Source organism: Ursus arctos, unplaced genomic scaffold (assembly GCF_023065955.2).
Source record: "Ursus arctos isolate Adak ecotype North America unplaced genomic scaffold, UrsArc2.0 scaffold_23, whole genome shotgun sequence".
Lineage (NCBI taxonomy): Eukaryota > Metazoa > Chordata > Mammalia > Carnivora > Ursidae > Ursus > Ursus arctos.
In genome coordinates, this window is record NW_026622908.1 from 37,582,112 (window position 1) to 37,606,679 (window position 24,568).

The following is a 24,568-nucleotide window of genomic DNA, read 5'->3' on the forward strand; positions in this document are numbered from 1 at the left end:
TATTTCCTGTTTTCCTTGATGACTATCCCAATCTGAACTGAGTAAGCACAAGCTAGATCATTCAAGAGATAAAGAAACCGATGTTTAGTCACAGAAGAGACACATCAAAAGTCACAGAGTGTAAAAGTGATGGACCAAACATGCAAATTATTTTCACAATTAGTTCAGGAAACTCTAAGTTTACTTCACCGTTTTTCATTGAACATTAAACTTTGGAGGCACTTTATCTCACCCTACACTTCCTGTCTCCCACACAGTGCTGGGAAGATGACCATTTAATGGGCTGTGGCAAAAGGTGACATGCTTCTTCCAGACCAAAGTATCTAATTGCCAAAGGTCCAACTTCTAACTTTTTCTTTCCTTACATTGGCAAAATCAAAGAACTTTTCCCAGAGATCATGCTATTTGATAGAACCCATATCAGCATGGGTCTAAAGCAAATAGCCAACTAATAATGAACATGTAAGGTAGGAAGTCAATGAACTTCTGGTGTGCTAAGCCGTCAATATTTCTGGGTTAAGTTTTCTAACAGAGCATAAACCTAGCTTGTGATGACATCCAACCATAACAAAAAAAAAAAAGTCGTGACAACCAAATTCTTAATGTTATAAATGCCAGTTCTATCTTTATGACTCTGAACCCCACAGTTGTATCCCCACATGGGTCTATTTATGCCTTGGTGGTCACAGGATGAGCTTCTTGCTGTCACTGTGGGTGGAAAATACAGAAGAGCAGTCTCATATTTGTTTGCTAGTATCTGTGGGATAACGTGAAGGTGTTTCTTTCTTACGTTCAAGTTCTTGATAGATTGAAGTTTGAGGAAACAAGTCTTGGTAAAGATCTTCAGAAGGTGTTTTCCAGCAAAACAATATAGAAATCTGTTAAAAAAAAACCAAAGAATAATCTGTAAAGACTGTACATAAGCCATTAAGAATAATATACTTCAAGTCCTCAATGATTTGTCTCCAAATACATCTTCTCTTACTCCAACGATAAATTGTGTGGACTTTGGGCCCTGGGGAGCCTACTGGCTGCTCTCCAGAAAAGGTAGAGGGGGGCGTGGGGTCAATTTCAGTTATGACTAATACTACCCAATGATTCAACAAATGGTGTTGGGAACACTGGACAGCAACATGCAAAAGAATGAAACTGGACCACTTTTTTATGCCACAGAGACAAATAAATTTGAAATGGATTTAAGACCTAAGTATGAAACATGAAACCGTAAAAATCCTAGAGGAGAACACAGGCAGCAACCTCTTTGACATTGACCATAGCAACTTCTTTCTAGATATGTCTCCTGAGGCAAGGGAAACAAAAGCAAAAATGAACTATTGGGACTTCATAAAAATAAAAAGCTTCTGCACAGTGAAGGAAATAATAAAACTAAATGTCAACCTATGGAATGGGAGAAGATATTTGCAAGTGACATATCTGATAAAGGGTTAGTATACAAAACATATAAAGAGCTTATAAAACTCAACACCCAAAAACCAAATAATCCAATTAAAAATGGGCAGAAGACAGAAATACACATTTTTGCAAAGAAGACATACAGATGGCCAACAGACACATGAAAAGATGCTCAACATCACTGCTCATCGGGGAAATGCAAACCAAAGTTACAATGAGCTCTCACCTCACACCTGTCAGAATGGTTAAAATCAACAACACAAGGAACAACATGTGTTGGAGAGGATGTGGAGAAAGGAGAACTCTCTTGCACTGTTGGTGGGAATGCAAACTGGGGCAGCCATAGTATGGAGGTTCCTCAAAAAGTTAGAAATAGAACTACCCAATGCTACTCAGCAATTACGGTACTAGGTATTCACCGAAAAGATACAAAAATACTAATTCAAAGGGATACATGCACCTCAAATGTTTATAGCAGCATTATCTACAATAGCCACGTTATGGAAACAGCCCAAGTGTCCATCAACTGACGAATGGATGAAGAAGATATGGTCCACATATACAAGGGAATATTACTCAGCCATAAAAAAGAATGATATGTTGCCATTCACAGCAATATGGATGGAGCTAGAGAGTATTATGCTAAGCAAAATAAGTCAGTAAGAGAAAGACAAAAACCATAGAATTCCATTCATATGTAGCATTTAAGTAGCAAAAAAATGAGCAGAGGGAAAAAAGAGAGAGACAGGCAAACTAAGAAGCAGACTCTTAACTATGATGGTTACCAGAGGGGAGGTGGGTGGGGGGCTGAGTGACACAGGTGATGGGGGTAAGGAGTGCATTTGTCGTGATGAGCACCGGGTGTTGCACGGGAGTGATGAATCACAGTCTTGTACACCTGAAGCTAATAGTTTTTAAATTTTATTTACATTTTATTTACAAACCCTTGTGTCGAGTGCTGACCTTCAACAGATCACAACAAAGGAGCCGCTCTGCTACGAATGAAAACCCCACCCAGAAGCAGGTCGTCTGAGAATGGTTTAGCACCAGGGTCCCCAAGAAGGTGCACTGTGCAATGGGCGGGGGTGGCCCCCTTTCCGGCCACACCCATTTCCCAGGATGAGTGTGTCTCCACACCCCGTGAAGCTAATATTACACTGTATGTTAACTAACTGTAACTTAAATAAAAAATTTTTAAAAACACAACTACTCAATGATCACTTTTTTCCAGATATTTAGCCAGCTGGGTATCAGTCTGCCTGGCTTATTACCGTTTAGTTTTTAGGAAGATAAAGGAAAATATAAGCATACCCACTAAAATAATTCTTGAACAACAGAAATAGGGAGATATAATAGAGCTTTTTGCCTTCTTTAATCATTTCGGTATGAAGACTTTCAGCCCCGCTATTATTGGGACATTTGTCCCTATGGTGCATTGCTGATGGGCTGGAGAAAGATGAGCTGATAATAGAACGTAAATTTTTGAGTGTCTGAACACGTTATGTATGATTATGCATATACAATTTTAAGTATTTTTGCATTTTGTATTTGTGATTTGATATCGGTCTCATAATTAATGATTATTTGATGACAGAAAGTAATGTGAGGTTTTTAAAACAGAGGATGATTATTGTATTTTCATAGATTTCAAGTAATACTTAACCTACAGAGCTGTTACTAACATTTCCCTTCTCTTAGCAATATGACTTGTTTTTAACCTGGATAATGGAGATAAAATTGTGACTATATTTCCTAGACTCTCTTGCAGCTAAGCATGGGCAAATATTTAACTACTTACCAGCAAAACGTGCGAATAAATAGCATGTCTCACTTTGGAGTTACACACTTAAAAAGAAGGGTATGTATTCCCATTTCCCTTCTCCTTTCTGCTGGTTGGGATGTGGATGTGACAGTAGGAGCTGGAACTCCTTCATTGATCCAGAAGTGGAAGCCATATTTTGAGACTAAAAGATTTACTTCTCCATTTCTGTTTCTGCTGAAAATATGTTGCCATAGAAAGCAAAGACCTGGCTTAAATAGCCAGGGAATATTTGAAATATAAAGCAATTCCAACACCACCGATACCATCAGAGAGAAGGACACCAATACTGAGAAATATCTAAGAAGAGTATATTCTCCAATGCAGACATGATGGACGTGAAAATTAGTGTCCAAAGAGCCAGAGAGGAAAACAGATAAGTTAATACCTCCCAGAGACATGAACTATGGTATAACTTAAATATTTTATGCCATTTTGGGGGGCAGAAAATCTCCATAATTCCTGCCTTCCAAAATTGTGTAATATTACAGATCAGTGATTTCACAATTCTCTTTTTCTCTCCAGGTTGAAGTTTGATCATTATCTTCCGTCCATTCCGCATATCTATCATGGGTGTGAGCAGAGATGGGGCAAATCATCTGTCTTTCCGCCCTCATTGCAACGAGCTATTTCTGGATTTGTGGGAGAGAAGTACATATACGCAAAGATTCCAGGGCAATAAATGGTTTGGGTTATCAACCTTTGTGAGTTGGTGAGTGTATCTTAGGTGTGAGGGGGAAGGTCGATGTTTATATTTGGGGCTATAGAGAAGAATGAGATCGAGAATGTTCCTCACCTTCCTTTAGTAACAGAAAGTCAGTCTACTTTAGCTAGATTTGAGCCTGACGGAATTCTGCAGCGTCTATGATAGTTCAGTGTGATCGTGTGACACATGTTGGTCTAGTGGGTACATTTCATTTCAAATCCATGACCTTGAAAGAATAAATATGTCTTCCCCTTCTCTATATCTTTTCTCACTGCACGCTGCGCAAGTATGAAGAAAGGAGCTGAGGTGGGCCAAATATCATGGTGTCATTACTGTAAGTATGTTATATCATATGACCAAAAAGACGTTATTTGGATGAGCCTAATATAATTACAGGAGTCTTTTAAAAACAGAATGTTCTCTGGATGGTAGAAGAGGAAGTCAGAGAGATTCAAAGCATGAGAAATGTTTGACAAGGAGGAAGTTCTCTGTTGCTGAAATGGAGGGAACCACTTGAAAAGATCCAAGAGGGCTTCTAGGAGCTGAGCGTAAGTGAATCCTGGCCAACCATCTCAGTCCCATAATCACAAGCAACCAAATTCTGCCAACAACAACAATGAGCTAGCAGACCATTCCAGAGTTTCCAGGAGTCTGGTGCCTCTAGTACATGGACTTCAGCCTTATGAGATTCTGAGTAGAGCACCCAGTCCGGTCCACCTAGACTTCTGATCTACAGAGCGTGAGGTAAGAAGTAGGTGGTAGGTATTGTTTTAAGCTGATATGCTTGTGGCAACTTGTCAGGCAACAACAAAAAATTATCATGTACTTTGGTACTGGAAATGGGTAACAATACAATATTATTACTATAAATATATCTAGGATATGTAAATAAATCCCTAGGATACAGGAGTGGCTTTGGAATTAGGCAGCGGGATGAAACAAGTTTGAGGAAAATTTTGAGGAGAAAAATTTTCAAGAACAAAACTTTGAGGAGAAAAATTTTGAGGAACAGTATAGAGAAAGCCTAAAATGTCTCAAACGGAGGTTAGCGGAAATAAAGACATTGAGAATGCTGTCAGTGTGGCTCAGAAAGAAGGGAGGAAGGAACACATGACTGGAAACTGGAGAGAGGGTCTTGTGGTGCAGCGGCAGAAGTCTAACAGAATGTTCTCTGACAGTTATGTGGAAAGCGTAACTGGTAAATGGCACAGTTGGATAACGAACTGAGGGGGTTTCCAAAGCAGTGAAGGTAAAGCCTGGCTTCTTCTGGCTTAAAATAAAACGTGGAAGAGAAGAAATTCTACCTTTTGCCATGCTCGTGGGTCCGTTCCACCCATGACTGACTGCCCTGAGGAATTCAGACTTGCTTAACGAGCCCTTAGAATCATGGAATCCAATGCTTGCGATAAATGTTATACACTTGAAATGAGGGGAGTTCGGATGCCATAAACCTTTCCATTTTCTGTTTGAATTAACTCTAACTGACACACAGCCGTGGCCATAATTTCAACACGCAAAAAGAACCAGGTGGGGGCGCCTGGATGGCACAGCGGTTAAGCGTCTGCCTTCGGCTCAGGGCGTGATCCCAGCGTTATGGGATCGAGCCCCACATCAGGCTTCTCTGCTGTGGGCCTGCTTCTTCCTCTCCCACTCCCCCTGCTTGTGTTCCCTCTCTCGCTGGCTGTCTCTATCTCTGTCAAATAAATAAACAAAATCTTAAAAAAAAAAAAAAAAAAGAACCAGGTGATGAGGTTGGGGAAAGTATGCTACTAGTGCTGTATTACCTATATTTGTTAAGTGTGATAATAAAACATAAAATTCTAACTATATTTGTGTTTCTTAGTCTATTGTATTTTCAATTGTATATACCTGGAATCATATATTTCATCTCCTTCAGGTTTTTAAATCAATTATACCTTGATTTTATTATTTTTCGGATGATAGATACTTGGTATATTCATCACACTAGCGAGTATACTTCGTACAGTAAATTAATGGCTGGCCGGCTGGATGAAAGTTCGTGGATATATGCCCATGAGTGAGAGTTTCTGTACGGACTAGAGAAGTATACACCGTGTATTCCAAGTGTGCACAACACATAAGTAGCTCCCACGTTGTCCACCGAATCACTTAGAGTTTATGTTTTTGTTCATTTTACCAAAGGTAAAAAAAAAAAAAAGTCACTGACAACCTCATTTAATGAAATAGTTGAAATCATCCTCATTCTTCCAAGAATTGTACTTACCCAGTGAATATTCTTGTCATCCACTTTATAGTTGAGCATGGAGAGAGGAAGTGAAATTAAAATTTGCAGACAAGTTAGGATAATTAGGACAATCACAAGTCCCTGTTGAAGAAAATAAAATGTCATGCATTACCTTCCACCCTGATGATAGTTTGGAAAGTTTTATCTCAGAGCCCCACGCCAGGCCCTCAAAAGGCAGCACATTACATTATCCAAAATGGTGGCATGAGGTTGGATCCGAACCCGGAAATATATGTGCTGCTATAGAAAAACAAGAGTTGGAGATGATAGTCGATATTCTTGAATATACTAATACAATGTGGGAAGTTAAACTTGATGACATTTCAGAATTCACAATGATTATTCCACTTATTATTATTAATATTATTGGTGGTAGTGGTGGTAGTGGTGGGTTATTAGTTATACTATTATTGAAGTTATTACTAGCCTGTCATAGATATCAGAAATGTTGCCAGTGCTTACAAAGCTGACCCTTCTCCATATTCCAGGCAGAAATGGCAGGGCTTCAGATCTCCCCAGTGAGATACTGAAATTTTCCAGTTTTCCATTAGACTCAATTCTAATGAAAACCAGAAAGTTTCCCAAATTTGGAATATACTTTAGGGTGTGAAACTTTTTGGTCATTTTCCTAATAAGGAAATGTGTCTTCCAACTAGTGTTCCTGGTTTCTTTTACTGGTTTCTTACTGATTTCTTTTTCCTCTTCCTCAGACCACTCTTTCCATCACTTTCCATTACTTTCACATGGCTTTATTGCAAAAAAAAGGTCTACTCTCAGGTAGAGGCAAGTCAGAATAACTATTCATTCTCCATGTAGCTTTGGGTAATACTTTTTAAAAATTCCTAGCAGTAATGAATATTATGATAGAAAATAATTTAAAAATAATAAAGTATAAAGTAAGAATTACCCCAATCTTTGACTCAGATTTTAATATCATTCCATCTCTTCACCATTTTTTCTTGAAAAATAAAATTTAGCTCACAGAACTTGGGGCTCTTTTCTATTGTGAAGAAATATTTTTTTTCTCTTTCGAAATATGACACCTGTAGAGATGGTTTGAAAGGAATCTGCAAGCAAGAATTTTTGTCGTGTTCTTGAAATATACCAACGACCATGTGTCATCTTCATCATGCTCAGATAAGCATTCAGTCTTCCCAGAGTTCAGGAGGATAATACTTACAGTTCCAACTGATTTGATGCCCAAACAGAGAGTTTCCTTCTTGCAATCATAGAGGCCATTTTTTGTGAAATTGTAGGACAGAATACAGATCCCAACAATCGAGACCAGGGTGCTGAGAGCGTTGGCACCTAGATTCCCTCTCAGCTGAAAAAAAAGGAAATAACTAGCTTATAAGTTAAGGACCAGGGGTTTCTAGACCCTACACACGGGGAGGAGAATTCTGACTTAACTTAGCCGTGGATCTCTAGGCATTCGTCATCCGTTTATTGCTAATTCCGTTCAATGGCAAAGCACAATTGGGAGGAGAAAAGTTGGAGAGGATTGATCTTTCTTAAACACATACCACGGATAGGATAAAAACATTATGGGCATTTTAGCGTCTCTAGTTTCTGACCCTGTATTAGCTCCTCCCTCCGCCAAACGTAAGTCTGCCTTGCTCAAGCCTAAGCCATGCTTTTATCTTTATTAACACCCCCCTACCCCACACCGTAAAAAGGCTTGAATAGCTAGATAAGTCTTTACACATTCTTCTTCTGGTGACGAGATATGGGGATCAGAATTTCTAAAATCCCAGGAGATCTAGCTTGTGTGTGTCTAGCCATAGGATGATCACATGATTCATTGGGCCAAATGGACAGTTACATGATGAAATGTACTACAAATGATGAATCCCCCGGGTGACTGGGCTTCACATGGGAAAGTCAGAGTGTTACAAGTTCTCATTTTCTGCCTGAACGACAAATGGAAAACGTGCTTACCAGTGATTTTGTTGGCTTCTTGGCAGACACAACAGTCAGAATTCCAGAAATGATAAACTGTTTGTAAGATAAGAAAGCTGTCTGCAGAGTAGCAACTTCTTCCAACTCAACCTCCCACCCCGTTGCCAGTTGCATATCTCTGTTCCTATCTACTGACCCCCGCCTCCCAGGCCATCCCTTCAGATCTCAGAGGAAAGCAGGTCATTAAACTGTGTGCGCCGTACGATTAAAGTACCATCGTTATCCTTTTATTCTTATGAATAGTAAAATTCCTTGCACTAAATAAGAGAAGTGGACACAAAAACCACAGCAGAAATGACTTATACAATGTGGAGAAAATAAGTAAATATAATTCAAAGACACACTTTGGGGTGCAGAAAAAGGAAAATGTGAGCTCAGATTACATGGCATTTTTCTCAATGTATTTGGCCAAGAAGATTGATGACTTAAGAAAAGTAACACTTCCCTACCCCCAGCATCTTCTCCGATCCAAATATTATTACATTTCAGGGACACTTCTTCCCTGTGTCAAACCCAGGATTTTCTCCTCAAGCAAAACAGCAAGATTATACTGAATAGCTTCATACTATACAGTAATGAATAGAATTTAGGGGCATCGTTACATTATATATATTAAAGTTCAGGTTGGAAATTCAATCTTGACTAAGTATCTTTGCAAGTATTCTAGAATTGGCAAGATGCCATACAAGTTGTGTGTTGAGTTGATGAATGAATGAGTAAATGACTGAATAATTATAATTGGAGATGTAAGTGAGATACTCACAGACAACGCTCCCCAGAAAGAGAAGCCTGTGTAAATTGAGAAGAAAAAGATTCTGTACATTTCAGAATTAGGAGCAAGAAATCCAATTATCCCATAAAAGAAGCATTTCACACCAATCATAATCTGAGCCACCTGAATAAGAGACAAAACAAACCAAATTACCAACCATCGAAATTAACGAAACAAAAATACGTGCTTTAAAGACAATGGTGAGCATTTTTCAGGAGAGAGGATCACTTGGTCCAAACATCATGGTCATCCATAGGATGGATCCCCTTGAATATTATTAAAAGATATGCTAAGAGGAGTCAGATCCTGGAAAGTGCTTTTTTTTCAGAGGCCAGTCCATATGGGGCAGCTTTGCTATAATAAGATACGGTCACAGTGAGGCTCACCCAAGAGCTTAGGACTTTTATAGTCTCCTCTTACTGCACCCCTCCCCCATATAAACATGGTCCCTTGCTTTTAATCAACGTGGCTTTTTTTCCACTCCACACAATGGTTGACACAGGTCATCACCTGGTCCCCCTATGCCAACCACTTCATTAGCCAGAATTATCCTTCACCCTCAATAGATTCCCCGGTTTCTCCTGGTTCAGAATTCATTATTAGAGGTTTACTTACTTACCCCCAGTGCTTCTAGATTCCCCTTCGGGAATTTCTGCAGCTTGTCTAGTAGATGTTTCAGGGGACTAGATGTTTCTGTCGTTCCCAATGGGGTACTTTGGTTTTGGTTTGGAGGAATGTCCCCAGGCATCCTATCAGAACCCAAAGTTTTGTTCATTCTGTAACAGACGGTCATCTGTTAATAGCATCAGATATGCACCATCATAGGACCAATACTGTTAATCTTGTAACAGAAGTAGATACTGGGCTTCTTTTATCAACGTCTTTATCATATATGATAATATCACTGGCCAAGTGATATTCATGTGTCCCTGCTGCTGACTCTGGTATCACTCGTGTGATAAACAGCAGTGTAAAGTAAGGATAGAGAGGACAGAAGTTGAGGAATATCAAATCCTACGTGACTATAAGGTATCCTCCCAGGTTAAGGAATGCTGTAAATCTCAAGACTGCTTTTTGCTTGTTTGTTTCTTTTAAAGTTGCACGTGGCCACAGGCTTGTAAAAAAGTACCCACCATGGGAGTTGTGATATATCTATTTAGACTTATCCCGAGTGGAGTGAAAATAACCTGGGGCTTAAAGGCAAATAGAGGGACACCTGGGTGGCTCAGTTGTGGGGTGTTTGCCTTCTGCTCAGGTCATGATCCCAGGGTCCTGGGATCGAGTCCTGAGATGAACTCCTTGCTCAGCAGGGAGCCTGCTTCTCCCTCTGGCTGCTGCTCCCCCTGCTTGTGCTCTCTCTCTCACACACAAATAAATAAAATCTTTAGCAAAATAAATAAAGGCAAATAGATTTGAATGAAAGAAATTTCCCTTTATTTTAATTAAATATATCAAATAATTTATCATCTAATCCAAGATAGTTTTGAGAATGAAAGAAATCGGAGTAGTGTCCATAATTATGCTAGGGAAATAGGAGAGACCTGGGAATACACTATATAAAAGCCACCTTACCTTTAATTTCTGTGTGACGATGAATGCTATATTTAGATGAAGCCCCAGGTTTGTCAACATAAAATATAATCATGCTTATGCCTCCTACGTGTGACACTGGAAATGATGTATCCAATTTTCCCAGTATCATCAGAGAGGTAATAAAAGTAGCATAAACTCTCAATTATCTTCTTAAGAAGTTGGGATGTGCTTTGGCACTTGTCAAAAACGATGATGGATTTCCATGGCAGAACAAACCCCACAAAGGCCACCCTTGAAAACTAACTCATTTTTAACCTTTCCCCCCCTAAATATTAGCTTTTTATTTCTTTACCATCTTCTATATCAATTTTATGAATATTTGCTAACATTAAATTAAGTTTGGAAAATAGGGGCAGACTTTATTCCTTATTGCATTGGTATTTATGAATTCTATTACTCTCCCTATAATGTTTTAACTAAGTCTTGATTATACTTTACACAATTTCTTTTTATGTTTTATCCTCCAATTATGCTGATTATATGGAATTAGGCCCTTTCTATAACTGCTTATGTATAAAATTCCTGGATCAAAGTGGAAACATAGTTTCTGACTCTTGAGATCCATGCCAAATTTCTTTAAAAAAAAAAAAAAGAGGTAGCATTGTACACTGGTCCCAGTAATGTTTGTATGTGCAAATTTCTTAGCAGTTCTAATGAAAAGATTAAGCTATCATGACATGGAACTCTTACAGGACACTTAAGATAAATCCTAAGTATTCAATTTTTCGATTCCCAATAGCTGCTTTCAATTAAGGAGTTTAAACAAGGAATTGATCTTATGTGATCACACTGGAAGTGCTAACAAGAACATTTCTTTTTCTATTTCTTTAGTAGATGAGTCTTGACCACTAATACTTCGTAAATAAAGAGTATCTCATCAACCAGTTATTATATCTTTTTAAAATGTGACCCCTTATCCAAAGATGGTAAATAACTTGCCCAAATCCACAGACATATTTACAGATGTGGGACCAAAGAGTCATAGGTCTGATAAGTAAGAATCTGCTCTTGAGATAAAGCCAGGCTCAGACTAACACACCCCTTATTTAGCCTCCTGAAGCCCACACATAACATGTTTGAGTGTTTGAGGGAGCCATATCTTTCAGTATAATTTTGTCGGGGTGAAAATAAACTGTTGTGGGACACCCGGGTGGCTCAGTCGTTAAACGTCTGCCTTCGGCTCAGGGCGTGATCCCGGAGTTCTGGGATCGAGCCCCACATCAGGCTCCTCCGCTGAGAGCCTGCTTCTTCCTCTCCCACTCATCCTGCTTGTGTTCCCTCTCTCGCTGGCTGCCTCTCTGTCAAATACATAAATAAAAATCTTAAAAAAAAAAGAAAGAAAAGAAAAGAAACTGTTGACTCCAAAAAGTATCTCCTATCACTCCTCATGTGAATGTCATTATTTACTCATCTATTCACTCAACAGATATGGATTTTAGGTTCAAAATATTGACCATAATATTTACTGAGCACATTTTTACGCCCTAAAATTCACTTTAATGATTTTTATTGCACATATGTTATTAGATACTGTAATAGTCTATCAAATCTTAAGCCTGTGGTTCAGCCTTTGCTCCTTTAAGCCACCATCCAACTGTTCAATATTTTGAGTGGGATTTTCACATTTAAAGTCATCATCTTTCTAACAAATGTTGCTCTTTCACCTCTGTTGCCTATTTAGAAAGGACATTGCAGTATTTCTTGGTTACTCCACAATACAAAAATTAGCCTCGTTTACCACATGGTTCTCACCTTAAGTATTAACTTCAAAGCCCTATTATCCTTTATAAGTTAACATAACTTCCAAACCACCTAATCCTCCTCATTGTACGTCTGCAAGATCAGTTATGAAACTCTCATGATTCTCACTAAGAGAACTATTGTGAACTTAGCTGGCTCACCACGTCCAGTCTTGACGTTCCGAATTGCACTTGCATGTTGTAAACAAAAAAGTTTCAATGTCACAATTCTAACCGAATTATTCCCCCGTATCTTAAATTGGGTCTGCTAGAAAATAGGGCTGGAGACCAACTTCCTTTTTCATGCTAAGCCTTACTCTCTATCTGCCGATGCGTAAAGTGTGCTTGCATAATCAGAAAGTCAGAAAGCAGGAACGAAGACAAGATCAAATGTGTCTAAGTCACTGGAACTTTCTACATTATCTAAAAAAAATTCCTGAAATATTTGGCATTGAGTATCTACCAGTGGAAAGAAAGGAAGAGCTGTCTCTGCCTTGAGCCAACATTCTGCCCAGTCTGTCTGACAGGTCCTACATCTGTGCCTCTCAGAACATAGACAAAAGTGCTTTCTGGTGCTCTGGATAATGGGGGGAAAAAAAAGTTCTACCTACCTAGGTTTATTCCACTGCACAGATGTGAGAGCCTGTAGTCTGAAGCTTTCTGTCTCTTCTGTGTCTATCAAGGACTGTACCAACATGTGGGGGAGGAAAATCTATGTTTCGATCTCTGTGTTTCCTCATTTGCTGTATTTGCACACCTAGAACTCCAGATAAGCGGTTCTGATGTATTCAGACAAAGTTGATATACATCCTGTTTTGTTGCACGAAATTAGAAGCATTATAACCATAATCTCCAATACCAACCGAGTTTTATTTCCACACATTCTCTTTCCATTTCTTTCCATTAATCTGACAAAGACTGTATTTGTTCTTTTTTTTTTTAAGATTTTATTTATTTATTTGACAGAGAGAGAGACAGCCAGTGAGAGAGGGAACACAAGCAGGGGGAGTGGGAGAGGAAGAAGCAGGCTCATAGCAGAGGAGCCTGATGTGGGGCTCGATCCCATAACGCCGGGATCACGCCCTGAGCCGAAGGCAGACTCTTAACCGCTGTGCCACCCAGGCGCCCTGTATTTGTTCTGTTAACTTACTAAATAGAATTATTTCCTTTGGAGCAATTTCTAAGAAATTCATTTTTTCAACCAGCTTCTCTTGGTCTTTGCTTTAGCACCTCATTAACTATACCTTCACTAAAATAAAATAAACATAAACAAAACAAAAAATAAATATATTTCCAATAATACTTAAATTTCAGGAATATCTATCTATCTATCCTCTATCTATCTCAGATCAGGCTCAAGTATACCAAGCAAAGTATTAACATAGAACTGTATTAAGATGACATTACAATAAAAATCAACAAAATGGATTAAACTTTGTTCAGATTGACCAAAGAAAGAAGAGAGAAGACAAAAGTTATCAACGTAAGGAATAAAAGAAAGGATTTCACTGCAGAATGCAGAGATGTTAAAAGGAAAATAAAGAAATACTGTGAACAAATTTAACATCTTGAAGGAAGTAGAATTACTTGAAAGACATAAATTATGAATGACTCAAGAATAGATGGTCTCAATAGTATAATGTCTACTAAAGAAATTGAATGTATAGACAAAACCATTTCAACAACAACAACAAAACCAACTCCATCTTTTTAATCATATCACTGGCTAATTCCACCAAATATTTAAGGAAAAAAATAATTTGACATAATCCCTTCTATTTTACAAGGTCAGCATTACTCCAAAACCAAAATAAGACAAAGATGTCGTAAGAACTACATAGCAATAACTTTCAATATAGATGCAAAACTACTTAAAATTTTATCAAATCAAATCCAAACAAAGTATAATACACCACAACTAATGGGGCTTATTTCAAGAAAGCAACACTGGTTGAAGAAAAAAAATCAATGTATACAATTCATCATATTATCAGAATAAATACAAAAGCCCATATGATCTTCTCAAGATACAGAAAATCTATTTGACAAAACTTATTTATTCATGATAAAGAAAAAACTCTCAAGAAACTAGGAATAGAGGGTAATTCCCATTATCTGGAAAAAGCCATATACAAAAACCTACAGTTACAACATACCCAATGGTGACCTACTAAATATACTCCCCTGTCTCCCAATACTAGTGTATCTTCCCTCCTCAGTCCTGTTCAACATCTACTGGAAGTCATAGCCAATGTAATATGGCAAGAAAAGAAAGAAAAGACCTACAGTTTGGAAATTAAGAAATATAAATATCCCTATTGAAGATACAATCTATATATAGAAAATCCTAAAGAATCTTTAAAAAAATCCAGTTGAGTAGTGTAGAGTAGACTTGGCTTTCTGAAAAAAATCATTTAAAAAAGATAAGAGATAAAGTTTAATTTGTTAGACCATAATTGGATGTTTTTTCTACATTTTTTTTGTCCCCATAGATCAGAGTCTACCGTCTAAGACAGTGTTAAGTGCCAATTACTATATAGTAGTTGACAGCATGCTCTCAAACTGTGACAACAGTTAAGTCAGAATCATACCGTGATTGCCAGTGTCTCATCCTCTTGCAGGTGGTACAGGCAGGATTGTATTAAGCCATCTGCTAGCACCACCTTAAATTTTGGTTAGACATATCCTAAGAGAGGCCACCTATGACTTTGACTACAGCTTACAAACTTGATAGTGTTACAGGCCTTTCAAAAAAGTCAAAATGTGACGATGACTGTGCCCTTGTCAAGTAGTGTGTGGGTTATTTCAGGCTGTATCAGAATCCATGAAGCAAAGGAGACTAAGGACCTGTGGGGCATCAATCACGGAAAAAGCAGAACCTGTGTGCAGAAAGTGTGTGTACGTTCCTTTTTTTTAAAAAAAGATTTTACTCATTTATTTGAGAGAATGAGAGAGAGTGAAAGAGAGAGAGAGCACCAGTGGGGAGAGGGGAGAGGGCAGAGGAAGAGAGAAGCAGGCTCTCTGCTGAGAAGGGAGCTGGATGCAGGACTCCATCCCAGGATCCTGGGATCATGACCTGAGCCGAAGGCAGATGCTTAGCCGACTGAGCCACCAGGTGCCCCTGTATTTTCCCATTTAAAACGTCAGTCACACTTTACTCATTGGATTGGTTTTATAGGACCCCGAGGTTAAAAGACCGTAACTGACTTCATGATGTCGGTAACAACATGATCTCACAGCTGGCCTATGGTACAACTCCCTGTACAGCGCTAGCATTACAGTCCGAGATGAATGGCTTCTCAGAAATTATGTAAGTCAGTGGTTCTGGTACCTATCCTCCAAGGCCAGACCAGAGTCTCAAAATACCTACAACCTTTCTGGTATGTTCCCTTTTTTCATATTACGAAGGGTGTGAGATGACGCCAGTGGTGATGCTGATGAATCATAGGCTTTATTTATCATGTCCAAATGTAATCATAATTGGGGGTAGAGTAGGAGACCACAGCGGAGTCAACGTCAGCAAATCTGTGACTTTCTCTCCCCTTGAGAACGCTGAAGGCTGTTCACTGCCTGATTACTGATTTACTCCCAATAATACAATTAGAGTAAATCCAGGAATGGTTCGAAAGTTGACATATCAAACAACTAAGTGGGTTGGAAAGCCACCTCATCATAGTCATGAGAAAGAGTAGCCATGGGAAGTCCACGCTCATTGGAGGATAAGTCGACAACCACCTGTAGAGGAAGACCACCCAGTAGATGACATTTCATGATATGATACGACATTTCACTTGCCCATGGCCCTAGTTCTCTTAATGCACAGACCTTCCTTGGGGCCACCCTTCTCTCTCTTTCTTTCTTTCTTTCTTTCTTTCTTTCTTTCTTTCTTTCTTTCTTCTTTTTTTCTTTCTTTCTTTCTTTCTTTCTTTCTTTCTTTCTTCTTTTTTTCTTTTTTTTTTAAAGATTTTATTTATTTATCTGCTAGAGGGAGAGAGAGAGAGAGCACAAGCAGGGGGAGCAGCAAGCAGAGGGAGAAGCAGACTCCCCGCTAAGAAAGGAGCCCGATGTAGGACTTGATCCCAGGACCCCGGGATCATGACCCAAGCCAAAAGCAGATGCTTAACTGACTGAGCCACCCAGGTGTTCCTACTCTTCTCTTTCTGACATAAACATCTACGTCCAGCCCAGCAACTTTCCTCTAGTGCCCAGTCTAATCTTACGCACGTGGCCACTAGTGGCAAAACAGAATGTGACGGGCTCCTCATGTGACGGAGGGTCTTGGATGTTTTGTACGCTTTGAACGGTTCAGTAAAACTTAAAGAGGTAAATGTGAAAGTGGCAAAGAATATCCTAGAACACAGTCGAAGTCCTCTGGATCACAGGTACTCACTGAGGTCATATCACAGCAGACAGCGCTGCATCCAAACGCAGACAGCAGCACTGAGGTGACGAGTCCCAGGAGGACGAGGATGAGCTTCAGAAACGTAATCCCCTGCAAAGTCAAAGCCCGCGGGGAGGAAAGAGGGAAGGACTGAGCAAGGGAACTCCGCCACGGGCCCTGCGTGCTCTCTCACAGACTGTCAATGGTAGTAAAGTATCCCACTCTGGCTTCACCTTCAGATAGAATCTGGGTGGAGATACACATAATTACTCTAATTTACAGACCCCCCAATTTGCAATTTCATTTATTTATAATTTTCACACAAATGAAGTGAGATCCTGTTGTGCACTTTTTTTCTCAACATAACCAACCAATCAAAAGCCTGCACATCTGCAAACCATGCCTTATTGAGGTGTCCAAAAATTAGAATGTTTTATTTATTTATTTTTTAAAGATTTTATTTATTTATTTGACAGAGATAGAGACAGCCAGCGAGAGAGGGAACACAAGCAGGGGGAGTGGGAGAGGAAGAAGCAGGTTCCTAGCGGAAGAGCCTGATGTGGGGCTCGATCCCATAACGCCGGGATCATGCCCTGAGCCGAAGGCAGACGCCCAACCGCTGTGCCACCCAGGCGCCCCCCCAAATTAGAATGTTTTAGGATCCCTTTATATCTCATAGTAATTTTCACCATATGATCAGTAGATCAGTGTTGCTTTTGTTAAATATATACTTTCTAGAAAGGATCCTGGACTTTGTCTATCATTGTGCTGAATGGACTGAACACCTAGACTTCTCTTTACCTTAGTGAAGACAGCAATTACAATCACTGAGTGAATTCGTTGGCACCCATTCTGATCTTACCTAAAACAAGGATTTTATTTGGCTTCACCTGATGTGCTTAAGTCCTAACATCACCAATAATTCATAGTTCAGAGATATTTATTCACTCAGGGTCAAGGCCCTGACCTTTTTCTTCAAGTTTTAAGTGGTGCCCTATTGCCCACCTATGATGAGAAAGACATCTGCAAGGAGTTTTGTATCTATGGATAAATATCAGGAGATTTTGTCACTGAATTTTTCAATACTTACAGTCATGAAATAACCAGCTGATACGCTTGATAAGAGGTGATAGGATATGGTCACTCTGATTGTAAGGATTATTAGTGACAGTCCTGTTAATATGGCAGCCACGGTGTTTGCCCCAATGCTGCCACAGATGTGAAATAGAATCAGAAACTGAGTCCCTGTTCTTGGACCTGGCAAGTGATTGTACATATGTGTGCATTTTATTTAAAATTCAAAGAAAATTGAAATTCGTAAAAATTATGCACAGGGTTGCTATCTGCGATGGGGTAATTTCTCATCTGAGCCAGATAGAGACAATGTGACCTGTGGGGAATAGGGAAGGAATCATTCTGGGATCTCAACTCAAGGCAAAGAAAAACCTGGGAATCGGAGACAGCTTGATCATTTTGGAGACGAAGGCTGGTCTACGCTATGCCTCTGAATTTTCTGAAACTGTAGATAAACGTACCATCTGTTTTGTCGTCTTCTTTCCAGACACAATGGACACAGTTCCAGATAAAAGTAACTGTACAAAGATAAAGTGTGAAGAGTTAGCCTGCAGATACATGATTCTGTCGTCCTTTTTCCTAACACTAAATACTTCTCAAAACTTCCCCCCAAATTTCGTGCTTCTAAATGATAACTATTAAGGATTTTACATAAATTCTAAGTAATACAGAAATCAAAGGGATACCAATTTACTTACAAAAATTGGTCCCAAAAGGAAAATGAAGGTATGTGCACTGTTTTCTAGTGCTAGATGTAGTTGGTGGAATGAAAGGAAGACCTTTATCATAATCCACAGGCAAATGTTCATTAGGCCGATCATGATTTGGCTCACCTAGAAAATGACAGAATGTCTCTGAGTTAGGAGGACTGAGGTTTACTTTTAGAATCATTTGCCGGGGCGCCTGGGTAGCGCAGTCGTTGAGCGTCTGCCTTCGGCTCAGGGTGTGATCCCAGCGTTCTGGGATGGAGCCCCACATCAGGCTCCTCTGCTAGGAGCCTGCTTCTTCCTCTCCCACTCCCCTGCTGTGTTCCCTCTCTCGCTGGCTGTCTCTCTGTCACATAAATAAAATCTTTAAAAAAAAAAAAATCATTTGCCCCACAGTTGGGGGTTGTAAATGACTCAAGCTTACTTTAATTTGGAGAAGTCCGTGATCAGTGCTTACGTTTTTATTCAGCGTTCCCAAATATAAAACAGTTTGGTGATTTGGCTACTTGGCCAACGTGGTTTCTTATTTAAAAGTCCTATTTTCCTCTTGATACAGGAATTCGTGGGACCACTCCGAACTCTTCTCTCAGGTAATCGTGTAGCTTTGATCCAGAGCAAATTCAGGGGAACACGAGCCACCTCAAAATCCTTAGCTAACCTTCACTGTACTTACCCCAAGAATAACTGGCTTCCCCTTGAGAAAATTCTGCAGGTTGTTCTGTGCCTCGTGAGGGAAAGGCATTGGCCCAGACCGGCCCTGGTGGATGGCTGGATCTCTTCGTTGAAGACCCATAGTCGTGTCCCTCGATGCCGTTGGTCTTCACAAGCGCTGCTCCCGTCACGGGCGGTGTGCAGTCACAACACGTGGGAAGCATGGGCTGCCCAGAAAGATCAGGTAAAAGGACTGGTCTCTTTGATTCCACGCAGTAGTTAGTGTTCACGCACATTTTAAAGTCAAAGGTAGGCACTGTGCTACATGTAAGGAACAGGCCATGCAATTGTTTCCATTTTGAAGGGTGGGAAATCTGACATTTATTAAGTAATTAGCAACGTACCTCGGCAGTTCCGAATGACATACTCTCCCTTATATTGAGATCCAGAAAGGCTATGTAAGCAGTGTAAACTTACGTTATAGGAAGCTGAAGATCTTAGCCTGAGTGCGTGTGTCTTACGGATCCTTTGGTCTTGACATAACGTTGACCATCTTGACCATGAAGCTGAAAATAAATATTGCCTGCTAGTTCTGGTATTCCCGCCCCACGGGGAGACAACGAAGGATTTGTTACTTTGTTTCTTTGTTTTGCTGGGTAGAATTCTTTCATTTACACCTCTGTTCCTAGGTCGTATCTGGTATAGTTATTTTTGTTTTGTCTCTGGGTTCAGGCTCTTGCTGGAGTTTAAGAACTCACAGCAGTTGACTCAACAAGCCACAAGGTAACAGGCACGCTCTTAGACCCAGCTTTTCCTTCCTCCTGATGCCCCTGATTAACTCACCACACCAACGACCACACCAACGACACACAACTAAGTTATCACACAAACTAGGCACAACTCACCATGTGTCTCTGCGCTGACAGAGCTGGGGAGGTGGCTTGGAACCACGTCTGCCTGAGCCTTCAAACCTTTGCTTTTCTACTTGTGATCTGCCTACAGAAATGTTATGCAAAACACCCACATATTAGGAATGCTTTCCTTCTCCGACAGCAAGAAATCTTCTTTTTTTATTTGAACACATGGACCATCCTGAGTATAAACAAAAAATAGTATCGCCTTTTCTGTCTTCATCGTGATGGCAAATGGATACTCCGCTTCGTGTATATTTCTCTTTCAAATGAAATCATGGGAAATTTGCTATGGTCCACGGAGCTACAATTTCACTTTTCCTCTCGAATTCAGTATAAAAATTTCTGGCTGTATGGTGTGCAGGTGTGTTCGGATTTATCGGGAAAATATATTAAAACAATAATGATGAAACAGGTATTTCTTCTACCTACCTTTATTAAGTTCTGTAAAATCTGATGGTTCTTTTACAGAAATTAATGTCTTTTATTCTGAGGAGATTGACCAAAAAGCCCCAACCAAACAAAAAAGGAAACACTGTATACACTTGAACCTTGAACAACATAGTTTTGAACCTTGCAGTTTCAATCCACGTATATGTGGATTTTTATAGTCCAATAGTACAGTACTAAAAATGTATTTTCTCTTCCTTATGACTTTCTTAGTAACATTTTCTTTTCTTTAGTTTACTTTATTGTAAGAATATAGTATATAATACATGTCACATAAAATGTATGTGTTAATTGACTGTTTATGTTATTGCTAAGTCAACACTGGGCTACTAGCAGTTAAGTTTTGGGGGAGTCCAAAGTTATAGTCGGTTTTCTACTGTGGGAAGGGTGTCCAAAGCCCCCTGTGTTGTTCAGGGTCCACTGTAATAACTTTCAAATGCAAAATGGGAGGGAAAAGTCACGCACATTTGAAAGCTAGTATTTAGATGTTGAATTTGCATTTGTGTTTAATGCAGGCCAGTGATCCTTTATATAGAATTGTTTCATGATATCCTGACTTTATTCCTACCTTCGTTTCAATGATAGTTACTGAACATTGTCTTCTCATGCTCAAAATCTCTGTTTTTGTTACCAAAAGAAGATCTACATTAGGTATGGAAACAAATGTGCATTTTTTTCTTATATCTTGATAACATTATTAGTATGATACTGCCCTTACTATCTTATTTACTTTTTAAAAAGATCTTTAATCCTGTCCCTTATTATTAATCATATCTGAAGCAAAAATATCATGTTTCTCTGAACAAACTATGACTCACTTTTCATGATGGTAAAGTCAACATCCTAAAAAATATTTTTTCATTGATACCTGATTACAAAGCAGTCTTTGGAACTGGGAGTCCACTCAATGTCATATACTTTTTCACAGTTAGAGTATTGACTATGCAGAGGATATAATTCCAGATCAAGAACATCCTCCTTTGGGATCAAAGTTCTTTCATTGACACACACTCAAAAAAATGTCAAAGTACTCATTCATTACATAAAATTTAAAAAAGCAGCACTAAAAAACCTAGCAAGCCAGACCTAAGGACCACTAGAAAAGTACTCTGCGTCGCAAGGTCTAGCTAGTATATGATTTTTTAGGCCAATTGTTTTCTGTCTTTTGAAAATGATTACATGGCTGAGATCGTTTCAAAGCACAATCTGGATGGTTCTATGGGCCTATAAAATTGTAACATTAAGTTTGTTACTAGCGACTCAAGCATTTTTGTTTTATGGAAAAAAATCCCCTGAGATGTCGATATCCTTCTCAAGTAACTAGTTTTATAAAAAGTAGTTTTTATAAGATTATTCCACTGCTGTGGTTTCCTCCCATGGAACAATTCCAGGAAAACTTGTATGAGTCTTAGGGACTGGCATGGAATTGACATGCCCTCTTACAGGCCAAAGGAATACCCATGTAAATACAAAGAAAAGAAAAATACATACCTCTGTCCTAAAACAATATTCAGTCTTAACTAGATATTCATACAGGACCGGGGAACATCAGTAGCTCAGAGTTGGTCTCAGAGTCTTTCCAAGGAAATTCCCCCAAAGCAGCAAGCAATTTATGCCCTGTGTCTCCAGCAGGCTCTGCAGGCTGCGGGAATTTGATATACGCAGGTTTTGCTCAATAAGACGGAACTCCCTGTTGTATGAAGAGATAATGATACATCACCCTAAAAGGCATCTTTCTGCTCTGTATTTCTTGCAGATGGGTTTCTATGATGGGGTAAAATGCATGATGTTGATGGAGATAACCACTTATCTCTGCTGTTCAGATAGCCACAGTCTCGAGTGCCAACCCTTTGCACACTCTTTTCTCAGTGTGAGGGCAAATCTTAATTCCTATTTACCCACCATTCCCCCAAAGACCTTGCTAATGAAGCCTGTGCTTTCTGTTTGGGGATATATTTTGATTTACAAATAAAACCTTAATTTGCCCATAGAAATCCTCACCTTTAATAGAAAATATGGGATTTTTCCATAAATATGGAGTTTTTACTCTCCTGGCTCCCAAATTATACTTTGTATGTTTTGCTAACAATGCCGGTTCCTCTGCGGTGACGTTAGCTTCCTTACTCCCATTTCTACTACTTGACAAATAATAATAGAAAAATAGCACACAATATTTATAAAGCCCATGTCAGGAAATCCAAAGATGGGAGTAATGTGCTATTTGCCCACATCTCCGAAATTATATTCTCCAACAGTATAAGGGAGCTCTTGCATAATCTATAACCTTGGCTAAATTATCCTTTAACTTAGAAAGAACGTAGAAATCTGTCATCTTCTCCACTGTGTGATTCCTCTGGGTTCTTTCCTGGTACTTGCCCATGGTTACCATCATGAATGATGGAGAATCTCTGTACCACCACCCCGGCCTTCCTTCAAAGCATAATAATTTGAGGTAAAGCTTTTAATGGGGGAAAAGATGTTCTTTTCCTATCCTTGCGTCTGTCTACAACTGTGTAAAAGAAGGGTTAAATGTTCCTCTTCTTGTTAGTGTTTCAAATCCATCCAAAGGAACACTCTGCCTTTTCTTCACAAACTTGAGTGTCATCCTTGCTCAGAACCCATGCGAATCTTCTCTGTGTTGTTCCAATTTTGGTATCTGTGCTGCCGAAACGAGCCCTGCTCTGCCTTTTCTTAACTTGAGGAATTTTCAGAATATTCTTTAATTTGCTGAAAAGTTCTGTTACGAAAGGAGTTTGACCTCTTTCAACAGCTTTTTCTCCACCTATTGTAATGACCGTATGGTTTCTCTCCTTTATTCAAAGGTGTAAAACAACCTTGCACAGCTGGCATAAACCTGGGTGGTTATGACATACTTTTTATAGGTTGCTGGGTTTAATTTATTAATATTGGTAGGGATCTATGGGTCTAAGTTCACGTAAATATATCCATATTTTATTTTCTTATAATATTTTCATCTGTTTTGGGAGGTAAGAGCTGGTTACTGCTTGCCTCAAAAATAAACTTTGAAGTTTATCTTCCTCCTCAATTTTCAGAAAGTGTTTGCGTAATATTGGTATTATTTCTTCATTGAACGTTCGATAGAATTGACCAGCCAAGCTGTCTCCACCCAGTCTTCTCTGCATGACAAGCCTTTTAATTATGAATTCAATTTCTTCTAATGATACAGGTCTATTTGTATTAATCGGGGTCCTCCAGAGAAATAGAACCAATAAGATGCACTGATATGGACAATGACATTTATTATACGGATTTTGGCATATGTGATTATGGAGGCTGAGAAGTCCCAAGTTCCACAATCAGCAAGTTGGAGACCAGAGAGCCAATGTATAGTTTGGGTCCAAGTCCAAAGACCTAAGTAACAGGGGAGCCTACTACAAGGTGAGGTGTTAAGGATGGGGTTTATTTCTTGGTGACTAACATAACATAACAAAAAATTATTATAAAAATCCCCCCAAAAAAGGATGGGGTTTATTTTTAATTATTTCTATTTCATAGTTTTGTGGAGAGTGCATCAGAAAATTCACACTCTGACACAGATGGCCTAATCCCTAACTCCAAGTAGCATTCACAGTATGGTCTGAAATGAATGACTTTCCAGAAATTGTACAGATCAGTGTCCTGAGACATGCTCTGCAGGAGCAGACCAGTGTCCTAAATCTTCAACAGACTTCCTGATGTGTCTCTTTCTTCGTCTAAGAAGGCTGTAACATGATGACAGTCCTGACGGCATAAGCATTGTATGCTCGATTCATTATGTTCAAAGGTAATACATTGATGGAAAGCGTAAGTGACCCTAGCAAAGTCAACATTAACAGACCTATGACCTTCATATTGCTGAGGACACTTCAGCCCCTCTTTGGTAGACACTGATATATTTTCAAGAGCACAAACTAGAACAAAATAGGAGTTGCTCATTCAAGAGGTAGTTGAAGTGGGTTGGGAAGCCATGCCATCATAATCATGCTAATGGAGATGTTATGGGGAGTCCACACTTGTTGGGAGATAAGTCAACTACCAACTGTGGAGAAACCAGGACACACAACAGATGAGCATGTGGTGTTTCTCTTGCTCATGGCCTTAGATCTCCCAATATCTTACGGATCCTT

At 39.3% G+C, this 24,568-nt stretch overlaps 1 protein-coding gene and 1 non-coding gene across 2 annotated transcripts; both read right to left on the minus strand.

Annotated features, from left to right (window-relative positions):
* Window positions 1-194: 194 nt before the first annotated feature.
* LOC113249063 (membrane-spanning 4-domains subfamily A member 3-like) lies at window positions 195-12,933 on the minus strand. The gene is made up of 7 exons (XM_057317342.1): window positions 12,879-12,933; window positions 9,555-9,711; window positions 8,927-9,058; window positions 8,143-8,199; window positions 7,385-7,528; window positions 6,184-6,285; window positions 195-878 (listed from the first exon to the last, which is right to left on the minus strand). The coding sequence occupies exons 2-7, from the start codon at window positions 9,708-9,710 to the stop codon at window positions 738-740; spliced, it is 732 nt and encodes a 243-aa protein (XP_057173325.1). The 5' UTR covers window position 9,711; window positions 12,879-12,933; the 3' UTR covers window positions 195-737.
* Window positions 12,934-23,011: 10,078 nt separating this feature from the next.
* Window positions 23,012-23,118, minus strand: LOC113249071 (U6 spliceosomal RNA). Its single transcript, XR_003313685.2, has one exon. It is a non-coding gene; the product is annotated as a U6 spliceosomal RNA (small nuclear RNA).
* Between the last annotated feature and the right edge of the window lie 1,450 nt (window positions 23,119-24,568).